Here is a 19,868-nt window from a genome sequence, read left to right as displayed (position 1 = left end):
TGCTGGCAGAGAACGTACTGGTAAAGTGCGAGGTGCCCACGGGAGGGGTGCCCTCTCTGGGGGCCGCGTCCTCAGGGCTCCTGTGCCAGCCCCGGGGTCAGGTGCGGGGGGAGGTGTTTTCCGTCTGCTAAAACCCCAACCGCTCAACGATGGATCCTTGGGTCCGTGTTTCCTCGGGCAGTTTGCTTCTGCGTGACGCGTGGTGGTAGGTTTGCGGCCGTAACTTTGCTCAAAGGCGTGATGCCGAGGGTCCTTCAGCGGGAGGCGGATGCCGTCCCTTTACAGGCTGCTGTGGTAGAAGGACTTACCTCCCAGATACCAAGCAGTTAATCTCTGCCTCTTTTGTTAATCGTGACGCATCTGAGGGACAGAGAGCCAAGAGCTGTGCCTTTCGGGGTATTTCAGGCCCGGAGATAGTAGATCAGATGAACCATGCATGCAGTTTCTCAAATTGAAGGCAAAGATGGGGAAAAAAACCCAACCCAGGAGCCGCAGGGTAGACCGCGTAGAAAACTGCTGGGGCTGCTCTAAATCCGAACTGGTTCCCGGAAGGCGGGGCTCGGTGAGCAACTCTCCTGCCTTCGAGGTACAAAGGTTCCTCTTGGAGGAACAGCCCTGCGGCCCGACCTCCCCCACCTGCACGGAACTGGTTCTGTGTCCTCTTGCCCGGCTCCCCGACACCCACGGCCGCCGCCGTGACCGCTGCCCGGGGCCCGAGCCGGGGCGACCGCGCTGCGGCAGGAAGGCCGCTTGCTTCCTTGTTAACCAACAACTAATAATAATTGATGGAGAAAGCGGGCATCTGGGCCGCATCCTGGACATCCTGGCCACAATCCCTGGTTTCTGCAGATGCGCAGGCCGGGCGTTGGGCTCCCGTGCACACGGCCGAGTGTTCTTTCACTGGCCCATAGGGTCCGGGGGGCGGCGGTCACTTTGCCAGCTCGGGGCTCCTGCTCATGCCTCTCGGGTTGGAGTGACCAGGGGCAGGTCCTTCACATGCCCAAACTCTGTTTTCTTAAAATGTCACACATCAGTGTTCAGAGCACGTGCCTTCTGACGTTATTTTGAGCGTGAACCAAAGGAGCCAGGCCCCCGACACACAGGAAGCATGTTTCTCTGTGTGTTTTGAGACCGGCAGGAGACAGAGGCAGTCCCTCCTTCGGACTAGCCCAGGGCCCCCAGGACACTGTCACCGTCTGAGCCCGGCGCCCACCCCGCATCTCCCCTCCGACAGCAAGGCGGACGTTGGCCCCACCCTCCCAGCTCCCCAGAGCCCACAGCCTTGGGTAAATGGCCTTGGTCTCTTGGGAGGCCCAGTCCAGTGGGACACAGACAGATGCCCTGTCTGTCGCCAGAGGATGGTGGCGAGGGCCCGGGAAGGCCACCTGGCGAAGAGACCAGCCCGCAGGCCTGGCGCCACCTAAAGATCGGGAGCCCGCGCTGGAAGATCGGCAGCCTACGCTGGAAAGCCTCCGGCCCCTTCGCCAGGTCCGGGCCATCTCGCTACTGTCGTTCCACACGGACTTCCCACGGGACTCCAGCTCTGACCCTGCAAACTCACATTTCCTTCTTCCACGTGGAAGGTACTAGGTGCATCGCAGTCCCTCCCGACCCAGGGAGTGGCCCTCACTGTTAGCTCCTGGGCTTCCCGTGCTCTGTCGTCAGAATGACCCGGACATAAGAGGTCAGGAGGCCACAGAGAGCCTCTTTGTCGTCATGCAGGCCGCGGGGTGCCTGGCCCTGCATGTGCTCCCTTGGGCCCAGGCCCCGCGGGATCCAAGCGCACAGTCGTGGGTTACCCTTGGGGATGTGGGCGGAAACAGATGCTCCTCGTCCAATCTGCCCTGGGGGCATCACCGCTCGGGCTGGTCGCAGGCCTCGAACCTTGTACCCTGTCCACTGGGTCACCCGATGTGGGCAGCAGGCTTGCTCTGATCCGGAGTCGTCCTGGAGCTTGTCCAGTGCTGACCCTGCAGGCTGACCTGCATTCCTCGCTGCTCAGACTCGGTCTTCTCCGGGGACTGTCCCAGGCCTCATGGAGGGGACGCTGTGGGTGAGCGCAGGTGGGACTTGGGCTCTGGGTGCGGGGGGCGACGGGTGTGCAGAGCCGGCTGCTGGGTGTTGTGCGTGGCTCAGGGGAGACCCGGGAATCTGTACACAGTGATCCGTGAGCGCTGCGGCCTCCCAGGCTGTGTGCTCCCTGAGCACTGTCACCCCCATGGCCATAGCGGCGGCCGCCCACCCACCTGCCAGGGCTCTCCCTGGGGTCGGGGGGCAAGATTTGGCACTAGAATCTTTATGATGTGATAAAAATGATTTGTTTCTGAGACTGTATTTGTTGTACACTCGGAACAGCCCGACCGGACGGGTCACACTAGGTTATAAGAATTAGTGAGTCCTTTAATTCCACCCTGGAGCTCATTCTCCCAAATAATTGCTTTTCTCCTCAGTCATAACTCAGAGACTCTCAGGACACAGGGCCTCGAGCCACTCGCAGGAAACTCCCGTCGCCGCGGGAGGCGCCGCCGCGGGTCAGCAGTTGGGTCGGGTCAGGTCGGCTGCACGGCTGCAGGGTCATGCACGTGCCGGTCGGCCGGCCCCGCCCCTCCCCGGGCCCCGCCCCTCCTCAGTCCCCGCCCCGCCCCAGTCCACGCCCCTCCCTCCTCGGCCCCGCCCTCTCCCGCCTCGGCCCCGCCCTCTCCGCGCCCCCGCCCCCGCCACGGCCTGTGTCTGCGCAGGCGCACGGGGCGGGGGCGGGGGCGGCCGCGGATGGGGCAGAGCGGGTCCGACACCCCGGGGCGCGCATCCTCGCGGGCTGGGACCGGCACGTCCACGCTGCGGCCTCGGCGAGCGGCTCCGGGGGCACGTGAGCGGCCGGCGGGCGAGGACCCGGCCACCGTCCACGAGGGAGCCGCCGCCCCGCCCCGCCCCGCCCGGCTCGCGTGGGGCTCGCGTGGGGCTCGCGTGGGGCTCGCGTCCCGTGGCCCGCAGGTGCCCTCCTCGGCCGGGCCGCGTCCTCCCTCCGGCGCCCCCGACCCCGCGGCCGCCTTCGAGGCCCAGCGCGTGCGGCCTGCACCCCGGGACGAAGCGCGGGATTTTGCGTGTGTGCGCGTGTGTGCGCGTGTGTGTCCGCGCCTGGAACTTCGCTTGCCGGGGAGTCGGACCGCCCAGGCCGAGGGCAGGCCGGCTGCGCGGGGCAGGTGTGAGCGAGGCCCCGGCGTGAGCCCTCGTGTGGCCCGGGTCGGCCGCGGGCGCGGAGGCCCCGGGCAGCGCCACAGTCGCCCGCGGCTGCCCAGGGGACCTCGGGGCAGACCCCACCCCCACCCCCACCCCCACCCCCACCTCCACCCCCCCGGGCTCCGGGGCGCCCACAGCCGCCGTGTCCGCGGGCTCGGGCTCGGCTGCAGGGACACGCGGGCGTGGACGCGGGGCCGCGGAAGCCCACGCAGGCTGCAGGCGCGACCTCGCCGCGAAACGGGCGGAGCACCCCGTGTAATAGGCCAGACACACCGAGTCACGCGGCTTAGGAAGCAAGGGAGGCTTCAAGGCAGGTTCACACTCGCTTCTACCTGCCTACTCTTCTGCTTGCACAGCTGTGTGCGTGCACGCCCAGCCTCCCCTCTCCCCCGCACAGGTGCGTGCACGCCCAGCCTCCCCCCTCCCCCGCACAGGTGCGTGCACGCCCAGCCTTCCCCCCCTCACACGTGCGTGCACGCCCAGCCTTCCCCCCCACACAGGTGCGTACACGCCCAGCCTCCCCCTCCCCCCGCACAGCTATGTGCACGCCCAGCCTTCCTCCTTGTACAGGTGTGTGCCTGCCCAGCCTTACCCCCTGCACAGGTATGTGCATGCTTAGCCTTCCTCCCTGCATTGGTGAGTGCAGGCCCACCCTGCATCCCTGCACAGGTGTGTGCACGCCCACCCTTCCTCCCTGCACAGGTGTGTGTATGCCCACCCTTCCTCCTTGCACAAGTGTGTGCCCACCCACCCTTCCTCCCTGCACTGGTGTGTGCACGCATACAGCACACATCACACTTGTCATACACACCCTGCTCACACCACCCACTTCTCTTCCACGTCCCAATGGTGCTTGGATTACAAATTGCTGAGACCCAGTACTCAGCACGACCAGAAGTTGAAGACGAGGACGTTACGTGGAGGTCTGAACAGTGCATGAGAATAGGGTTTCCCAAGAAGATTTTCTAAGCACCGCAAAGGCTCTCCCACGCCGTCCTTGCCTGTAGGCTCCCACCCGTTAGCCAGCGAGCTGAATTAGGGGAGATGGCCAGCTTGTGCGTTTACTCTGTTCCAGGCTCTTGCTGCGGGTCTCCACGTGCCGTCCTAGTACACTCCCGTCTCAACTCCGTGATTCTGGTCACGTTTCCCTGCCCACCGTGGGGATGAAGCCCTGGGGCTGAGTGGTGGAGCGTGGGGCACGGGCTCCCGGGGAGGTGGACCGGAGCATGAGGTCGTGTCGGGGGGTCTCACCCCACGCTGGGCTCCAAGTGGACTTGGCGGGGACTGAGCCCACCGAGGTGGAAAAGAGGAGGGTGAGCAGAGGAAGACTTTCTTTCCCAACGTGTTTATTCCACACGTTTGATCAAACCGCATTGTCCACACGTCCAGGTCAGCTGGGGGCACGTGCGCGTGCAAGCTCAGTTTCCTAGTATGTGTACGCACATGTGTGTTGCCCATTTCTGAAGCAGGTAGCAGTGAACTGACCGAGTCCTGCAGCTTTCCCCACTAGGCCCCGAGAGGACAGGAGCAAGCATCTGTCACACTTCCTTTTGACGCAGGTGCCGTGCTGAGGAGGGCGCCGGACCTGACGATCCCGAGGCTCTGATTCCGGGCGTACTGAGTCCGCACCCCACAGCCCTTACTTCAAGTGGCCGGGGTCTGAGTCCGCCCTGGTTCTGACGCAGTGGCTCGGTGGCTTTGATTTGCGGGGCGACGCAGGGTAGTGCCTCAGCCTTGGTCCCGTTGACGGCCGTGTTCCTCATGAGCAGATGGCAGAGGGGACGGCACTCCTGTGTGGGGCCTCCCACGTGCCTGCTGTCCAGGTCCCTGCGGTCCTGTGGTTACCCCGTGGGCCAGCCCCCAGCAAGCCGTGGGCGCAGTCCACATCTGGACGGTGACCCATCTGTGACATGACGCTGACATACAGGGGGGTCTGTGTGGTTTGGAGTGTGCCGTCCCTTTGTTTAGGGGTGACAGTGCACGGGACACACCCAGGACCCCCACATGCACACACAGACCAATCCTGGCTCCCCCGTGGCCCCCGGGATTCCCTCCCCAGCCCACTCTCCCGTCCCCACCCCACACTGTGTTGGAGCCTCTCCGGTCTCACTCACGAGCCAGAGATGTTCCAGCAAGCAGGCACCCGTCCAGCTCTTTCCTTGTTAAATAATCGTCCAAACTGTTCATTGTCTTCCCTCCTCACCTTCTTCCCGCCCTCTTTCCCTTCCTTTCTTCCTTTTGAAGGGGAAGCACAAAGGAAAGACGGGGCGGGGGTGCGGGGGTCGAGAGACTGATCATTTCCCTGCAATCCCTCGAGTGCTCAATTATAGTCGCTGTTCATGTTTTTCTACTACCCAGAGTGGGAGGGGATTCCAGGTGGGGGCGGGATTTCATGGTAGGGATGGGGCTCCCGGTGGGACAGGATGCCAGGTGGGGACAGGATCCTGGTTGAAGACGGGATCCCGGGTAGAGAGGAGACTGTACATGGAGACAGGATTCTAGCTGAGGACGGGATCCCGGGTGGGACAGGATTCCAGGTGGAGGACCCCGGTGGGGACGGGATTCATGATGGGGACAGGATTCTAGGTGAGGACGGGATTCTAGGTAGGGACAGGATTCCGGGTGGGGATGGGATTCATGAGGCGGAAGGGATTGAGGGGTGGATGGGAGCAGAGCCCCCTCCTCCAGGAAGCCCGACAGCCGTGCTGTCACCCCGAGGGGTCTCCGTGTTTGGGGACAGTAGGGGACCCTGGTGCGCCGGGGGCGACTGCTCAGGGAAGGGAGCCGCTTACTTAGATTGTCTTCATCCTCCGTGTTTGTGGCCTCGGGGCTTAAGTGCTTGAAGGGAGCGATCAAGGCTGACAACATGCTTACTTTGTCTGGAAAGAAAAGAAGAACAGGAAATGCACTTTTGACATCGAGTTTCAGAAAAACTCAATGCTGTCCTAGGTTCTTATTACTGAGGGTTTGGACAAGGGAGGTTGAAAGCTCGTTTTGGTTTCAGCCACTTCATTCTGGTTCAGTCTTTTATTGAATTTCTGACAGCATTTTTATCAAACTCCTCTCTCCGTTCCATTTTAAACTTTATGATTTCCATCTTTCTTCTTTTCTCATTTTTGGCATCTCTCCTCCTCTGGTTCTGTGTTCCTCCAAACTCAAAGCGATGGTCCCTGGGGCAACAGCCTCCCGGGGGCTTGCAGGAGGCTGGGTGGGCAGCGCCTCGGACCCAGGGCACTTCACAGAGAGGGAGTGAAGTGGGTTAAGATAAAAAGCCCTCATTAGACGGGACGGGGATGGTGCAAACAGAGCCAAGACCATCTCTCCCTGTTAGCGGAGAGCTTGCTTTGTGGGCTCGAGGTGCATGCACCAGGGTGGACTTTAACGCTGTACAATACACCCGGCGGCATCTGGGCAGCAGGAGAAGCAGCGGCCCACGAAGGAGAAAGGGGCGCGGGGTGGAGGCCCCCACTGTGCCCCTGCTGATGGGCCCGCCGCCGAGCAGGGAGAGGAGCCCGAGAGAGCGCCCTTCACCCGCGGCCCAGTGACGGGGGAGCGAAGGCACCACCTGTCCTGGGTCGGCCTGGGGCGGGCAGCTGGCCCTGGGGGATGCCGCTCAGGACCTGTACGACCTGTGCTTCCACATCAGGCCCTGCAGCTTCTCTTTCTCTCCCTTTACTAAAGATTTTATTTATTTGAGAGAAAGAGAGAGAGCGGGAACAAGCAGGGCAGAGGCAGAGGGAGAAGCAGGCTCACTGAGCAGGGAGCCCGACACGGGGCTCGACCCGGGACCCTGAGATCATGACCTGAGTCAAAGGCAGACGTTTCACCCACTGAGCCCCCCAAGTGTCCCCCCCCCGCAATCTGTCAGCCGGAAAGATCGGGGAATTGTGGGATGGGAGTGCAATTGGGAGACTTGAAAAACAACTAATGAAGGGGCCAAAGGAAAAGCTCCGTTCCATAGAGATTCCACCAACTAACCCCCCCACCACCACCACCAGGGGAGCCTAGGAGCCCCGGTCCTCAGGGGAACCTACTCTGGGGTGGAGGAGAGCGCCCACGGACGGCTCACACGCCCCCTATTCTCCTGCACCCGCCTGTCCCGGAGTCCTGGGGCCAGCAAGGGGCCTTGCCGCTCTTCTGGGGCCTGGCCCGGCCGCAGGGGCAGGAGACACATCTCTAGGAACTCGCTGGCTCTCGGGGCCCGTCTGCCTGTGTCCTCAGAGCGGGGACGGTTGGCCCGGGAGGGAGGGTCCCTTGGTGCACACATCACCTGTGACTCTGCACCAACACCTCCACTCCTGGCTTTCTCGCCGTTCGCCTCCAGGCATCCAGACCAGGCCCTGATTGTGCTCTTTCTCTTTCAATTCCGAGCCTGCGCTCCCTTTCCCAGGCTTTCCAGAGGCCGGGGGAGCTCGCATTGAAATTCACTCAGGAGCCTGTTAACAGCTGTTGTTTCCAGTAGGGACGGGCAACGGTATAATGTTCACTCAGAGAGAACAATAAATAACTCAAATATAAAATGCCTGCTCTTTCTTCATTCTACGGAACGAGAAGAATAAGCCAGGGAGGGATTGGCTCTCCCAAACCCTACAGCCCAAGCTAATTTACTACAAGGGAATGAAATCTCTTGCTTGAGTTATAATTTCATTAAGGGCGCCCAATAATGTTACACAAAGAGTGTGAAGCTCAAATGATTTAGTCTGGAGCATCTCAAAATGAAATTACATTTTTTTCTAATAAAGCAGGGCTACCGGCCAAACACCCACAAAAATACACTAAACCATTTCAGAGCTCACCTTAGCAAAATTGTGAAATATTTAAAGATTGTTTCAGGTCCTCAATGTTCTTGCTTTCTAGGGTTGCCAGATTCATCGAATAAAAACCCCAGACACTGAGTTAAAATTGAATTTCGGGTAAACACCAGATACTTATTTAGTGTTTATCTATCTATCTATCTATCTATCTATCTATCTATCTATCTATCTAATCTATCTATCATCTATTATCTATCATCTATTATCTGTCTATATCAATCATCTATCATCTATCAATCATCTATGATCTATCAATTAATCATCTATTATCTATCAGTCATCTATCATCTATCATCTATTATCTGTCTATATCTATCAATCATCAATCATCTATCAATTATCTATCTATCTATCTATCTATCTATCTATCTATCTATCTATCTATCTATCTCCAGTATTGTGTGGGGCAAACATACACTGGAACATCATTCAATCTATCTGAAATCCAGATTTAAGGCAAAAGACTTGAGTAGACACTTCTCCAAAGGAGACATACAGACAGATGGCCAACGGACACTGTCATGGGCAGGGAGATGCAGACCAAAGGCACACGGACGCCACCTCCCCGCCGCTGGCATGGCTGCCGTGTAGACGCCAACTGGGAAGTAGCGAGCGTCGGTGCCGGTGCGGAGGGGTCGGGATTGAGGGAATGGTGGCGCAGCCCCTGTGTAACCAGCAAGGCTGCCTCGATCTAAAGTGAGGTCTCAAAGAGATCCGTGCACACCAGTGTTCATAGCCGCTGAAGGGTGGACGGGCCCTGAGTGTCCACCAGCAGATGAATGGACAACACAATGGACTATTACTCATCCTGAAAAACGGGGCAGGGGACACTGCCACAGGCTACGACATGTGTGGACCATGGGCCTGAGTGGGATAAACGGGTACCCGAAGGACACGCACCATGTCATCCTCTTGTCCGAGGTCCCCAGAGGACCCAAATCCGTAGACACAGGAAATGCAACGGTGGGAGCCAGGGGCTGGGGAGTGAAGGGCTCAGTGTGTAATGAGGACAGAGCTTCGGTTCGAGAAAATAAGGGTCTGGAGATGGATGGTGGCGGTGGTGGCACAACGACGTATCTACCCGTGTGTATTGGATGCCGCCGAACTGTATGCTTAAAGACGGGTAAGACGGCAAATTTTACATTGTGTATATTTTGCCAGTTTAATAAATCAAATCTAACGGGACGTCTTTCATGCCCTAGCAGCTCCTCCAGCGCTGTGGGTTCCAGGTTTCCAGCTTAGGCCCCCGACCCGGAACAGAGCAGGACACCTAGCGAGCGGCTGGCCCGTTTGCTGGGCAGGCCCACCTGCAACTCTGCGCCAGGAGGGGGCCGGCTGCAGCCGTAGCGTGTCATTAGGAAAGACGGCGGGGATTACATTTTTTTTTATTTGGAAAAATCGCAACGAAGATTCCTCGTCAGCGTCTTTGTTGGTGGCTGTTCCCTTGACGCACTCTGCGTTGGGTTGGTTGCATCTGAGCAGCGCTCGGATGTCCAGCCTGCTCTGTTCACTGGGCTCAGCACCACCCCACGCTGGGCTCACGCGGGTACGGAGGGACATGGAGACCGGGCTTCTACTTTACTCAGGTCCGGACGTCTGGGGGCAAGCTCGGAGGAGCCGGCTCATACAGAATTCCCTGCGCTTCCCGCAGCCCTCCACCCCCCGTTGCAAAGTCTGGAAGATGGAGAAGGTGTTTCTGGAGGGAAAGTCTCTCCCTGCACCCAGAGTGTTTGCTGCAAACCTGCAGAGAGTGACCCAACTGGAGAGACGGCCGACCTGGGCTGGCAGAGGTGCCGGGCGGCACCGGGCTGCCCTCCGGCCAAGGGTCACTTCCAGGGGAGGCCTGGCCGGCGCCCTTTCTAACGCATCCTCTGAAGGGATCCAGGACATTTGCATTGGAGACCTCATTGCTCTTTGCAAAATAAGTGGCTGTGGCCCCTTGGAAGTGATTTCGTGTATTTTCAGAGCCTGGGGGAAGTGCTCTCAGGGGCCGGGAGCTCTTCTCTGGAACCATGTGAGACCACAGTCTGGGAATGTTGATAACAAAGAGCAAACTCCAGTGGCAAGGGTCATGGCGTAGAGGCAGATAAATAGGCCAGAACACAACTGCATTCAGGGAGGGAATCGTATGCATACGGTCAATGGATTCCCAACAGAGATCTGCGAGTCACACGATGGGGCAGAAGAAAGTCTTATTGACAAATAGAGTTGAAAAAACTGTACACCAGCTTGGAGAAGGTGAATCCTGAGCTCGACCGCACACCACACCCGAAAATCATCACAAAATGGGTTATAAACCCGGCCTGGGAGGACCCTGCTTACCCACGGCGGGGTCAGGACGGGCAGGGAGGGGCCCATAGTTTGGGTCCTGCTCCGTGAGGACTGTGTTCGCCTCTTGACCAAGTAGGACGAGCACCTTGGAGTCCTCCGGGGCCTGAGCGCGCGGAGCTCCCTGGACGGTCCGTTCATGTGAGACAGCACGCCCGCCCCAACTTCCGATAAACACCGCAATTGCCAGAACATGTACGAGTTTGACCCCGTGCTCTGCGCCTCCCAGCAGTGCCCACTACTTCCCGGCGCGGGTTGTTTTCAAGAGGCCCATGAATTGAGCCCTTTGGCGCCGCCCCCATCTCAACAATTTCGAGTTCTGTACAATTATCTCCGTCTGGTTGGCCGCAGCAGGCGTGGCTCCGGGGCCCGTGCGTCCCCCGAGAGGAAGGTGACCGTCGGAAGGCACAGAGCTCTGCGACAGCCCCCGGGCGGCGCACCTCGGCCCCCCTCACGCGCCGTCTCAGGGTCTCGTGTTGCCAGAACACGGCCGGACAGATGGCCTCCCTCCCTCCCGACCCACTTTCCTTCCCAGCCGTGTGCTCCGATCGCGTCCAGGTACGTCCCTCGTGGATGTGACTTCCAGCTAAACACAGACATGGGCCAGCCTGGACAGGTGGGCGCCCCCGGGGAAGCAAGGAAATAATTAGCCTCAGTGCAGGCAGGAGGCAAGGAGTAAGGGTTTTGGGGTAAAGGCAAAGAGTTTTTCTCACGCACTTTCAGGAATGTGTGTTTTCGACGCGGCTCCCCAGCTGCTGTCCGACGAGCGGCCCCAGGGAGCTCAGGCCTCATTATAGGAGAGACCCGGGGTCTGCGTGGGGTTGTGTCGCCGACGGGAAGGTCTGATTGTCATGGGGGTGAGGACCCGGGGCAGCTTCTGGGCGGGTAGCAGCCACGGGAGGCCCTGAATCAGGGTGCAGGCCAGCAGGCGGCCGGGCAGTAACCACGCCGCACACTCAGTGAGCCACGGCTTCCCTGGAAACTCCTGCAGGAGCCAGACCCCCAGGACCTTGGGGTGGGATGTAGCTGGAGACGGGGTCTTTGAAGAGGGGACTAAGGTAAGACGCGGTCACCAGGATGGACCCCGATCCAGGTCCTCATGGGAAGAGGAGATGAGGACACAGACACGCAGGGGGACGGCCACGCGGGGACACAGGGAGGGGACGGCGTCCGCACACCCAGGATGGAGGCCTCGGGGACACCGGCCCTGCCCGCCCGACTGCGGACTCCGGCCTCCAGGACGCAGATGTGGAGGGCCGCTGCGCGTCTCTGGTCCAGTCGCATCCAGAGGGACGGAGGCAGAGACACGGCCGCTGGCCTGGGACCTGGAAGTCAGGGAGGGGCCCTTCGGGAGGTGCTCGGGCCGCCGAGACCTGACAGGTGGCAGCCACGTCCCCATGTGCCGAACTGGGCCGTCTGTCCAGAGCTGGAGACTCCTGCGGGAAGGGGGGTGGGCTCACCCAGCTCAGGGGGCGGAGGGCGCCCCGAGGGGAGGAGCGGCTCCTGCACACGCCCTGGTAAGCGCACCAGCATTGCGCCCGAAACCCTGAGCCCCGGGGGGACCAGGGTGGGGGGACCAGAGGGCGGCCACGTGAGACCAACGCCAGACCTCTGGGTTGGGACAGATGAGCTGGAGGGCAGAGAGGGGGAGAGAGGGAGGGAGAGACGGGGAGACACAGAGACAGGGAGAGACAGAGACAGGGAGAGAGACAGAGACAGGGAGAGACAGAGATAGGGAGAGAGGGAGGGGGAGAGAGAGGGAGAGACAGGGGGAGAGACAGACAGGGAGAGAGGGAGGGGGAGAGAGGGAGAGACAGAGAGAAAGAGCAAGAGTAAAAGACAGGGAGAGAGACAGAGAGACAGAGATAGGGAGAGAGACAGAGACAAGGTGAGAGACAGAGACAGGGAGAGAGACAGTGACAAGGAGAGAGACAGAGAGAGACAGGGGGAGAGGGAGGAGAAGAGAGAGAGGGAGAGACAGAGACAGCAAGAGACAGAGACAGGGAGAGAGACAGAGAGGGGGGAGAGACAGTGAGAGACAGAGACAGGGAGACAGAGACAGGGAGAGAGACAGACAGCTCCCGTACAGAGGAGGCGGGTCCTCGCCAGCAGCGCTGCCCCGGGAGAGCCGAGGTTCCTCCCCCTCCCCCTGCCCTGGGGGGCTCAGACCTTCCTAGATGGGAACCTTAGTTAGGCCAGGGTGGGCCTTGTGGGGGGGACACGACTGGGGGGTGGAGGCTCCCCTGAGATTTGCTGGGGCTGGGGGTGCAGAGTAAGGGTGGAGCCTCCTGGGGACCCGTGGGCTCTGCCCTCGGCCACCCCCCAGCCTCGGCGTGCTTCAGGGGGACCCGGGGGCTGGAGTGCGCTCTAGCGACGGGCAGTGCGGGTCTTACGGACCTGGGACTCTGGGGGTCCCTCCACACGGCGCCCGGTCCCCAGGGGGCAGTCCCCAGGCCAAGATCACCACAAGCACCCCGCCCACGGAGCTCGGCCCCCGGAGTCGGACGGCACAGGTGGGAGGTCTGACACGGCCCCCGACCGCGCTCAGGCTGGGTTCCGGGCATGCTGTCCTGCCCCTGATGGCTCCCGGGTCACGGCCGAGCGGTCCCCGAGCCAATGTGGGACGCACCCCGGTGGGGGCTCACGGGGCCACGACCACGGCGCTGTGAACAGTGTCGCAGACCCGGCACTTGTGGACGGGTTCCCTGCCCTGCGAGCCCAGCTTATTTTTGGCCGCGGGGGAGAAACAAGCCAGTGCCCCCTGCTCACTGTCCCTCAAATGATCGACCGACCAAGGCGACTCTTTGCCACAAAGTGCGTTTAGGTTTTAGGTACATACATGTGAAGGTGCGTGTTCACACCCCACCGGGAGAGCCCAGGCCTCCCAGGGGATGTGCCGGGCCCTCAGCGGCGCTGCGCCGGGGCGTGGATGCTGCAGGGTGCAGGACACCGTCCTCCACATCAGCCCAGAGGCTCCGTCTCTTCTCCGCTCGGCGATTTGCGGCTTCAGATCTGATGCCCATGCAGCCTGGACACGGTCCTCGCCGCAGCCCCGCTGGGCAGGTAACAGGCTCCTGGTGGGTTTCCCAACCCTACAGAAGTGTCTCCCCCCAAAGTCACCCCAACACCGTTGTTCCTTAGAGCTCCCTGGGCTTCCTCCCTTAGCACCCTCTGTTTTCTTTGGACACAGGCTTAACCAAAGTCCTTTTATTTCAGGATTTCACATTCTGTTTTTCTATTGGATAAGAAGATTGCCCAGATCAGCGTTTTCTAGCCAAGAGCATCCCTGACCTTTCCCGCCTCCCACCCTTCCCGCGCTGGAGGCTGCACCCTGCACCATAGGTCTGCATGGGATGGAAAACATCACAGGAGTCCAGCGCCGACCCGAGGTCGCCAGGTTTTCTGAGCACCGAGTCGTGCGTTTGTCAGGTGGCGACCGCTGCTCGACAGAAACGCCGTGTCGTGCTGGTTAATCGTAGGTGTCCCCGTGCCCAGGCCCCGGGAGCCCTGAGGTCTGGCCACACATGAGGGGGTTTCTCATCGAGACCAGCATTCGAGGGACGCCCGGGTGGCTGAGCGGGTTGGTGCCTGCTTCCAGCCGGGTGTGTGATCCTGGAGTCCCGGGATCGAGTCCCACATCGGGCTCCCTGCAGGGACCCTGCTTCTCCCTCTGCCTGGGTCTCTGCCTCTCTCTCTCTCTCTGCGACTCTAATGAATAAATAAAATCTTAAAAAAAAAAAGAGACCAGCATTCGAAGTGGAGGACTGAGTAAAGCAGAGGCCTCCTCGCAAGGGTGGGCCTCACCTAATAAGTCGAGGCCTGCACAGCCTTTTGGGGTTGAAGGGAGGATTCTCTCCTGCTCCTGCTGGGCTGGGCCAGCCACCCTCCTGCACTCCCGGTCCACAGGCCTCCGCAGCCAGACTGGGGTCTCCCACCTGGGAGGGGCCAGGTGCAGGCACGGGGCTGCCGAGGCCCAGGGCCCCTACTAGATGGGGACACGACCCAGAGCCCCACTCGGATGGACACGGCCGAGGACAGCACGCCCAGAAGCCCATGTGCCACCCCCGAGCTCTGGACCTGGGACGAGCCTGGCCTGTGGCTGCAGACTCTGCTGGCCACCGGGTTCTGTGGGCCTGTGGGGCGTGTGCATGAAACAGCCGAAGCACAGGGGTGTGCGTGCTTATTCGTGAGAGTCCCTCAGAGACAGAGCCCACGGGGCGTGGAGATTAGAAGGAATGACCCACCCCGTTGGGGAGCACGCAGGCCCTGCTGGCTCCCACCCGCCAGCTGGGGAGGCAGGGAGGTGACACGGTAGAAGGTCCATGACCTGGGGATGCCAGGGATATAGCCTGGCATGAGGGTGGCAGGGCCTGGGCTGCGGGGCCCCCATCAGGCAGCCTCAGCCCCCTGCTGGGCACAGCCTGCCCCGTCCCCCAGAACCGCTGTGCTCCGAGGACCAGACTAAAGCTGAAGCCCCCAGGACGGGCATCACTTCCATGAGCAAATACGCTTGAGGAATGCTCAGTTCTGTGACATTAAGCAGGTCTGTCCCCCGAGGGGCTTGTGGGGGCTCCTAATGGGTGATGTGCTAACGTGACTTGAAAATGTGGGGATCCCCGGGTGGTTCAGCAGTTTGGTGCCTGCCTTCAGCCCAGGGCATGATCCTGGGGTCCCGAGATCGAGTCCCGCGTCAGGCTCCCTGCATGGAGCCTGCTTCTCCCTCTGCCTGTGTCTCTGCCTCTCTTTCTCTCTCTGTGTCTCTCATGAATAAATAAAATCTTTAAAAAAAAAAAAAGAAAATGTCCGAAGCGGAGCCGCAGCCTTCCTCATGGCCTTGGAGCGTGTCCTTCATGGCATCGCCCGAGCTTCCGCTCCATGAGGTGCCCCGTGGGAAGTGCTATGGGCAGGCGGAGCCGCCTCCTGTCTGGGGCGTAGCTCTGCGGGTGACCCCACGCAGCGGTGGCTGCGACTGCTACCCCCACCCCCCGTCCCGGGCCGGGCCGGGCCTGCCGCACTTGGAGGTGAGTGTGAAGGTGAGTGTGAAGGTGTGCGCGGTGCGGAGCTTGGGGCATCGAGGGAGGCGCCATCCTCGGCCTCCCTGTGGTCAGGTCCGCTCCCCCGTAGCATCTGCTGTGTGTTTGTTGAGCGCCTACGAGGAGTCGCCCCGCACGGGCCCAGGGTCGGCGTCCATCCCGCCCCGGGGTACAGGCCCGTGAAAGCTCGGCAGGCTCATCGTCTTCCCCACGGAGCCTCCGGGGCGGGGGGGGACGCTGCTCCTGACAGCAGCCTTGGGCTGTCAGCTGCGCCGGCTCTGGGGGGCCTAGCCCCGGAACCCCACTCCCGGCCGGGTGGGAGGGCAGGCGTGCGGGGCGCGGGGCCGGACAGAGCCTGGGCCGCGGCGAGGTGAGCGCGCAAGGAGCCTGGTGGCGGGTCCAGCAGAGCCCGGGCTGCAGGTGCGGCTGTTCCTGGCGTGGGCACCTGGCCCCAGCCGGCGGGCGAGAGGGGGCACAGCAGCCCCTTCTTGGGGAGTTCAGGGCGAGACTGTGGGCCTGGAGCTGAGCCCTGCGGCTGTGAGAAAGGCTGGGTCCCCAGGCCGCCGCATGGCTCCCATGGAACGAGGGGCCGGACGGAGCCATGCGGGTCTGAATCCTGCCAGTGGCCCCTCGCCAGTACCACGACTGGTCTTCTGAGACGTGGAGCCAAGTACACCCCCGCCCTCTGTAAACACTCGGGACGAAACATGGAAAATATCTGCACTTGCCCGGTTGGCTTTGGTTCATTGGGGAGACGGGACGGTCCCACCGACGAGCAGGTGCGGGAGGGCTCTGCATCCGCCCCGTGGCTGACACGGCCGTGGCCACCTGCGTGACAGGGGGACCTCGTCCGCGTCGTCGCCCACCCACCCACGGCGGCGGCGGCTGGAGCTCCAGGCACGACGGCGGGAAGAACCGCAGAGCTTGGCCGCTGACCCTGACGTGGTGACGTCGTTTTAACACTGGGGCTGTCTCAGTCCATGCGGCATTCGGGGCCTGGGCCTCCTGGGGGGCCCTGACCCACCCTCATGAGCGTGGCGGTCACACTGTCCGTCCCGCTGTCCGTCCCGGAGACGGCCGCGGCGCCCCGGCAGGAGGAGGCCGGCTCGCCCCAGGTAGGGCTGCCGCCTGCGTCCTCATGGGAGCGGGTTTCGGGCCTGATTCCCATGAACTGGGGTGCGGGGGACTCTCGGGGCTCCCACAGGACCGAGCGTGGGGGCCCAGGGCTGACCAGCAGGGGAGGTGCCAGGTGGCCAAGGGCTCACGCCACTAGGGTCTGTCGCTGACGTGGTGGGGAGCGCCCTAGGTCTCCTTCAAGTAAAACATCCGCTTTGGGGCCCCAAGGGGAGGAGGCGGCCGGCGTCCCCTTGGAGTGGGAAGTGTTTCCGGGAGCCGCCGAGCGAGTGTGGCCAGGGGGGCTGCAGCTGGGGGCTGGGGGCTGAAGGGTCCGCGCGGGGGGCTGGGCGAAGGGGCCTTCCTCGGGGCTGTCAGGCTTCTGAGGACACATTTCTTCACGTGTCTCAGAGGCCCGGTTGCGGTGACGCGCATCAGGAGCGATAATGGGGGCCGTGCGTCTGGGTCCCCGGGCGGCCAGCTGACAGCCTGTCCTTGAGCGTCCGGATGGCCCATAACTCTGCAAAGACGGGGCCCGCGTTTGCTGGGTTGTCACAGCTCCGCTGGCGTTTCACGGTGTCCCCGGCGCAGCAGGCCGGGCACAGAGACGACCACGTACCGGGCCTGGGGAACACCCGCCCTCCCGCTGCCCCTGCGTTAGGTGAGGACACGTCCTTCCGCCACTCGGCCGTGGGTTTCCTGAGCGCCCACAGGGCCGACTCCGTGGGCGGGGGTGCAAGCCCAGGCGGCCCCTCGGGTTTACTGCCAGGCGTCCCTCCCACCACCCCCCGGGGCCTCGCCTGCAGCCCAGGGAGCCTCGCGTTGCTTCCCTGAAATCCCTGGACCCAGAGGGATGCTGACGGGACTGGGCTTATTTCTTGTCAGTTCATTTATTTACTTATTTACTATTATTATTTTTTAAAATATTTTATTTATTCATGAGAGACACACAGAGAGAGGCAGAGACACAGGCAGAGGGAGAAGCAAGCTCCGCTCCGGGAGCCCGATGCGGGACTCCATCCCGGGTCTCCAGGATCATGCCCTGAGCCAAGGGCAGATGCTCACTGAGCCACCCAGGGGCCCCTTTTTTCATTTTTTTTAAATTATTATTTTTATTTTTTAGTTTAAATCATTTAAAGACGCATGGATTGTTTAAGCAAAATGCTCCTCTTTTTGTCCAAATTCAATCTCAGGTCCTAGAAGCCTCGTGGGTCAGATTCCTGGTGTCCCGGCCGAGTGGGGACGCGGAGTCTGCATCCCTGCCCCCTGCACCCGGTGTGGACGCTCTCACCCAGAGCCCTCAGGGTCCCGGGGCCCAGTCCCCACTGCAGGGGTGGGGTCAGGGGGCAGCCCCTCCGTGCACCCCGCGTCTGAAGCACTAGTGCATACCTATTGCGTGTTGACCGTGTCGGCACAAAGTGGGAAGCACCCACTTTCAGGTGTTTCCTCTCCTAATGCTCACAGCAGTCCCAAGTTTATCACGATCGTCCTCTTGTCACGCAGGACGCGGGCTGGAGGGAGTAGCAGTGGGCTCTGTTCAGGCTGGGCCGTGGCCTGCGGGCTCCACTGAGCATGGCTCAGCTGCCGCCAGCCCGGGTCTCTTGGGTCACACCACCGCGCACCACCCCGCACGTCCCCGCGCATCCCCACACCACCCTGCATGTCCCCTGGCGGGGACCCCGAGGCGCGGGTGCCGGGGAGCAGTGCTCTCCCGATGGCCGCCTCGTCGATGTGTCCACGGAACAACGGAAACCAGACGGAAGAGAAGTCGTCTGCGGTAAACGGCGGTTCTCTAAGGCGTCTACTGTCGTGGGTAAATTCGTTCTGTATCGCGCTCCCTGTAGATGCGAGAACTGAAGCTCATGTCTGCAAGAGCTGTCGAACCGCGCCCGGGTCCAAATCACGTCCTGCTCGCCGCCCAGGGTAGTTTTAGGGTGAACCACGTGGACAGGGTAGTTGTAAAAATAACCCGCAAAGAGCATCGAAATTCCTGAAACTCTACGAACTCTTCCAATTACATATGTTTATATATAAATATACGGATGTCACTGTCAAGTTTCCGAAAACACTGAAAAACCCAGCAAGACGCCGGCATTGTCAAGTGATGCGTCATTTCGTTGTTTTATTTTCCTAGTACAGTTTGGATGCTCGTTCACTTGTTTTGTTTTCTGGCACATTTGAGGTTTTGGATAGTCTGGGGCGGGGCGGCAGTGGGGGGAAGGATCTGCGCCTTGATGTTTATTGATTTCCTTGGGAATTTCCCCGTTCTGTTGCACGTGCTTTATGCTGCGAACCGGTTACCTACATCCTGTTTTTTTTTTTTTTTTAAAGATTTATTTATTTATTCATGAGAGACACACAGAGAGAGGCAAAGACATAGGCAGAGGGAGAAGCAGGCTCCTCGCAGGGAGCCCGATGCGGGACTCGATCCAGGATCCCGGGATCATGCCCTGAGCCGAAGGCAGATGCTCAACCTCTGAGCCACCCAGGCGTCTTTTTTTTTTTTTTTTTTTTGGTAAGTGTAACCGCATAGCCCGGGGGAGCAAAGGATTGCCCTCCAGCTCTGATCTCGAGCACATGATGGAGTTCAGGAAAGGGAAGCTGGTTTTAAGCAGAATGAGGTAGGCGCAGGGGTTTATGCACACACACGCCCGGTCATCTCACCCCTGCAGGGGCTCTATCCATGGAGCCTGTAATTCTACTTTAGGACACGGCGTGTGCGGAGCAGAACCTCCCTGCGATGTGCTGGTGAGAAAATCAAGTGGCAATCAGCGTGACAGGTGTACGTCGGCTCCCAGCCGAGCGGGAGGCCAGGTGCTCCGTGGACGGTGCGGCTGTGGCAGACGGGGAGCCCGGGGCTGCAGGTGCGTGAAGGGTGGTCGGGGATGCTGCTGGCGCCCTGGCTTTACTCACCCCTCGTTGTCCCTCCCCACGGCTCTTGTTGCACAACCGGGTGAATTATGCTGCCCAAGGTTATTGCTCAGATAACCTATGAAGTCTCCCCGTTTTATCACACGGATCTAAATGTTAACTAAGTGCTTGTTAGCTTTCCACATTACGTCGGAGGGATTCATTAGCGCTTCCGTCTCCGGGTGTGTGTGCTTTAGGAGCCTTTAGATTAAAGATGAATCAAAGTGACTCAGTCCTGCAAGTTTTGGATTAGAAATCAGTGTCTCTCTGGATACCATCCAAGTGTAAAATGTAGCACAAATTGCCTTTAAAAATTAATAATTCACAAAATCTATGGGCTAAAGCCCAGTCTGGCTTGAGAAGATAAGTAAAATAAATATTGTAAAGTCAATTTTTAATAATCTGTGGCATGGAATTTAAGCACAAGAGAAAA

The 19,868-nt window shown here is 60.6% G+C and overlaps 1 protein-coding gene across 2 annotated transcripts in view; it reads right to left on the bottom strand.

The window, feature by feature from the left end:
- ADARB2 (adenosine deaminase RNA specific B2 (inactive)) overlaps positions 1-19,868 on the bottom strand; it is a 335,917-nt gene that overhangs the window by 85,057 nt on the left and 230,992 nt on the right. Inside the window, exon 2 of one of the 2 annotated variants that reach the window (XM_077897346.1) lies at positions 6,030-6,116. The exons of the other annotated variant lie outside the window; for it this stretch is intronic. Coding sequence (XP_077753472.1) covers positions 6,030-6,116 — 87 coding nt within the window. The remainder of the gene's footprint in view (positions 1-6,029; positions 6,117-19,868) is intronic. 2 annotated transcript variants of the gene reach the window in all.

Source organism: Canis aureus, chromosome 5 (assembly GCF_053574225.1).
Source record: "Canis aureus isolate CA01 chromosome 5, VMU_Caureus_v.1.0, whole genome shotgun sequence".
NCBI lineage: Eukaryota > Metazoa > Chordata > Mammalia > Carnivora > Canidae > Canis > Canis aureus.
The sequence above is the reverse complement of the archived record's forward strand: the minus strand, read 5'-3'. Positions and strand labels throughout refer to the sequence as shown.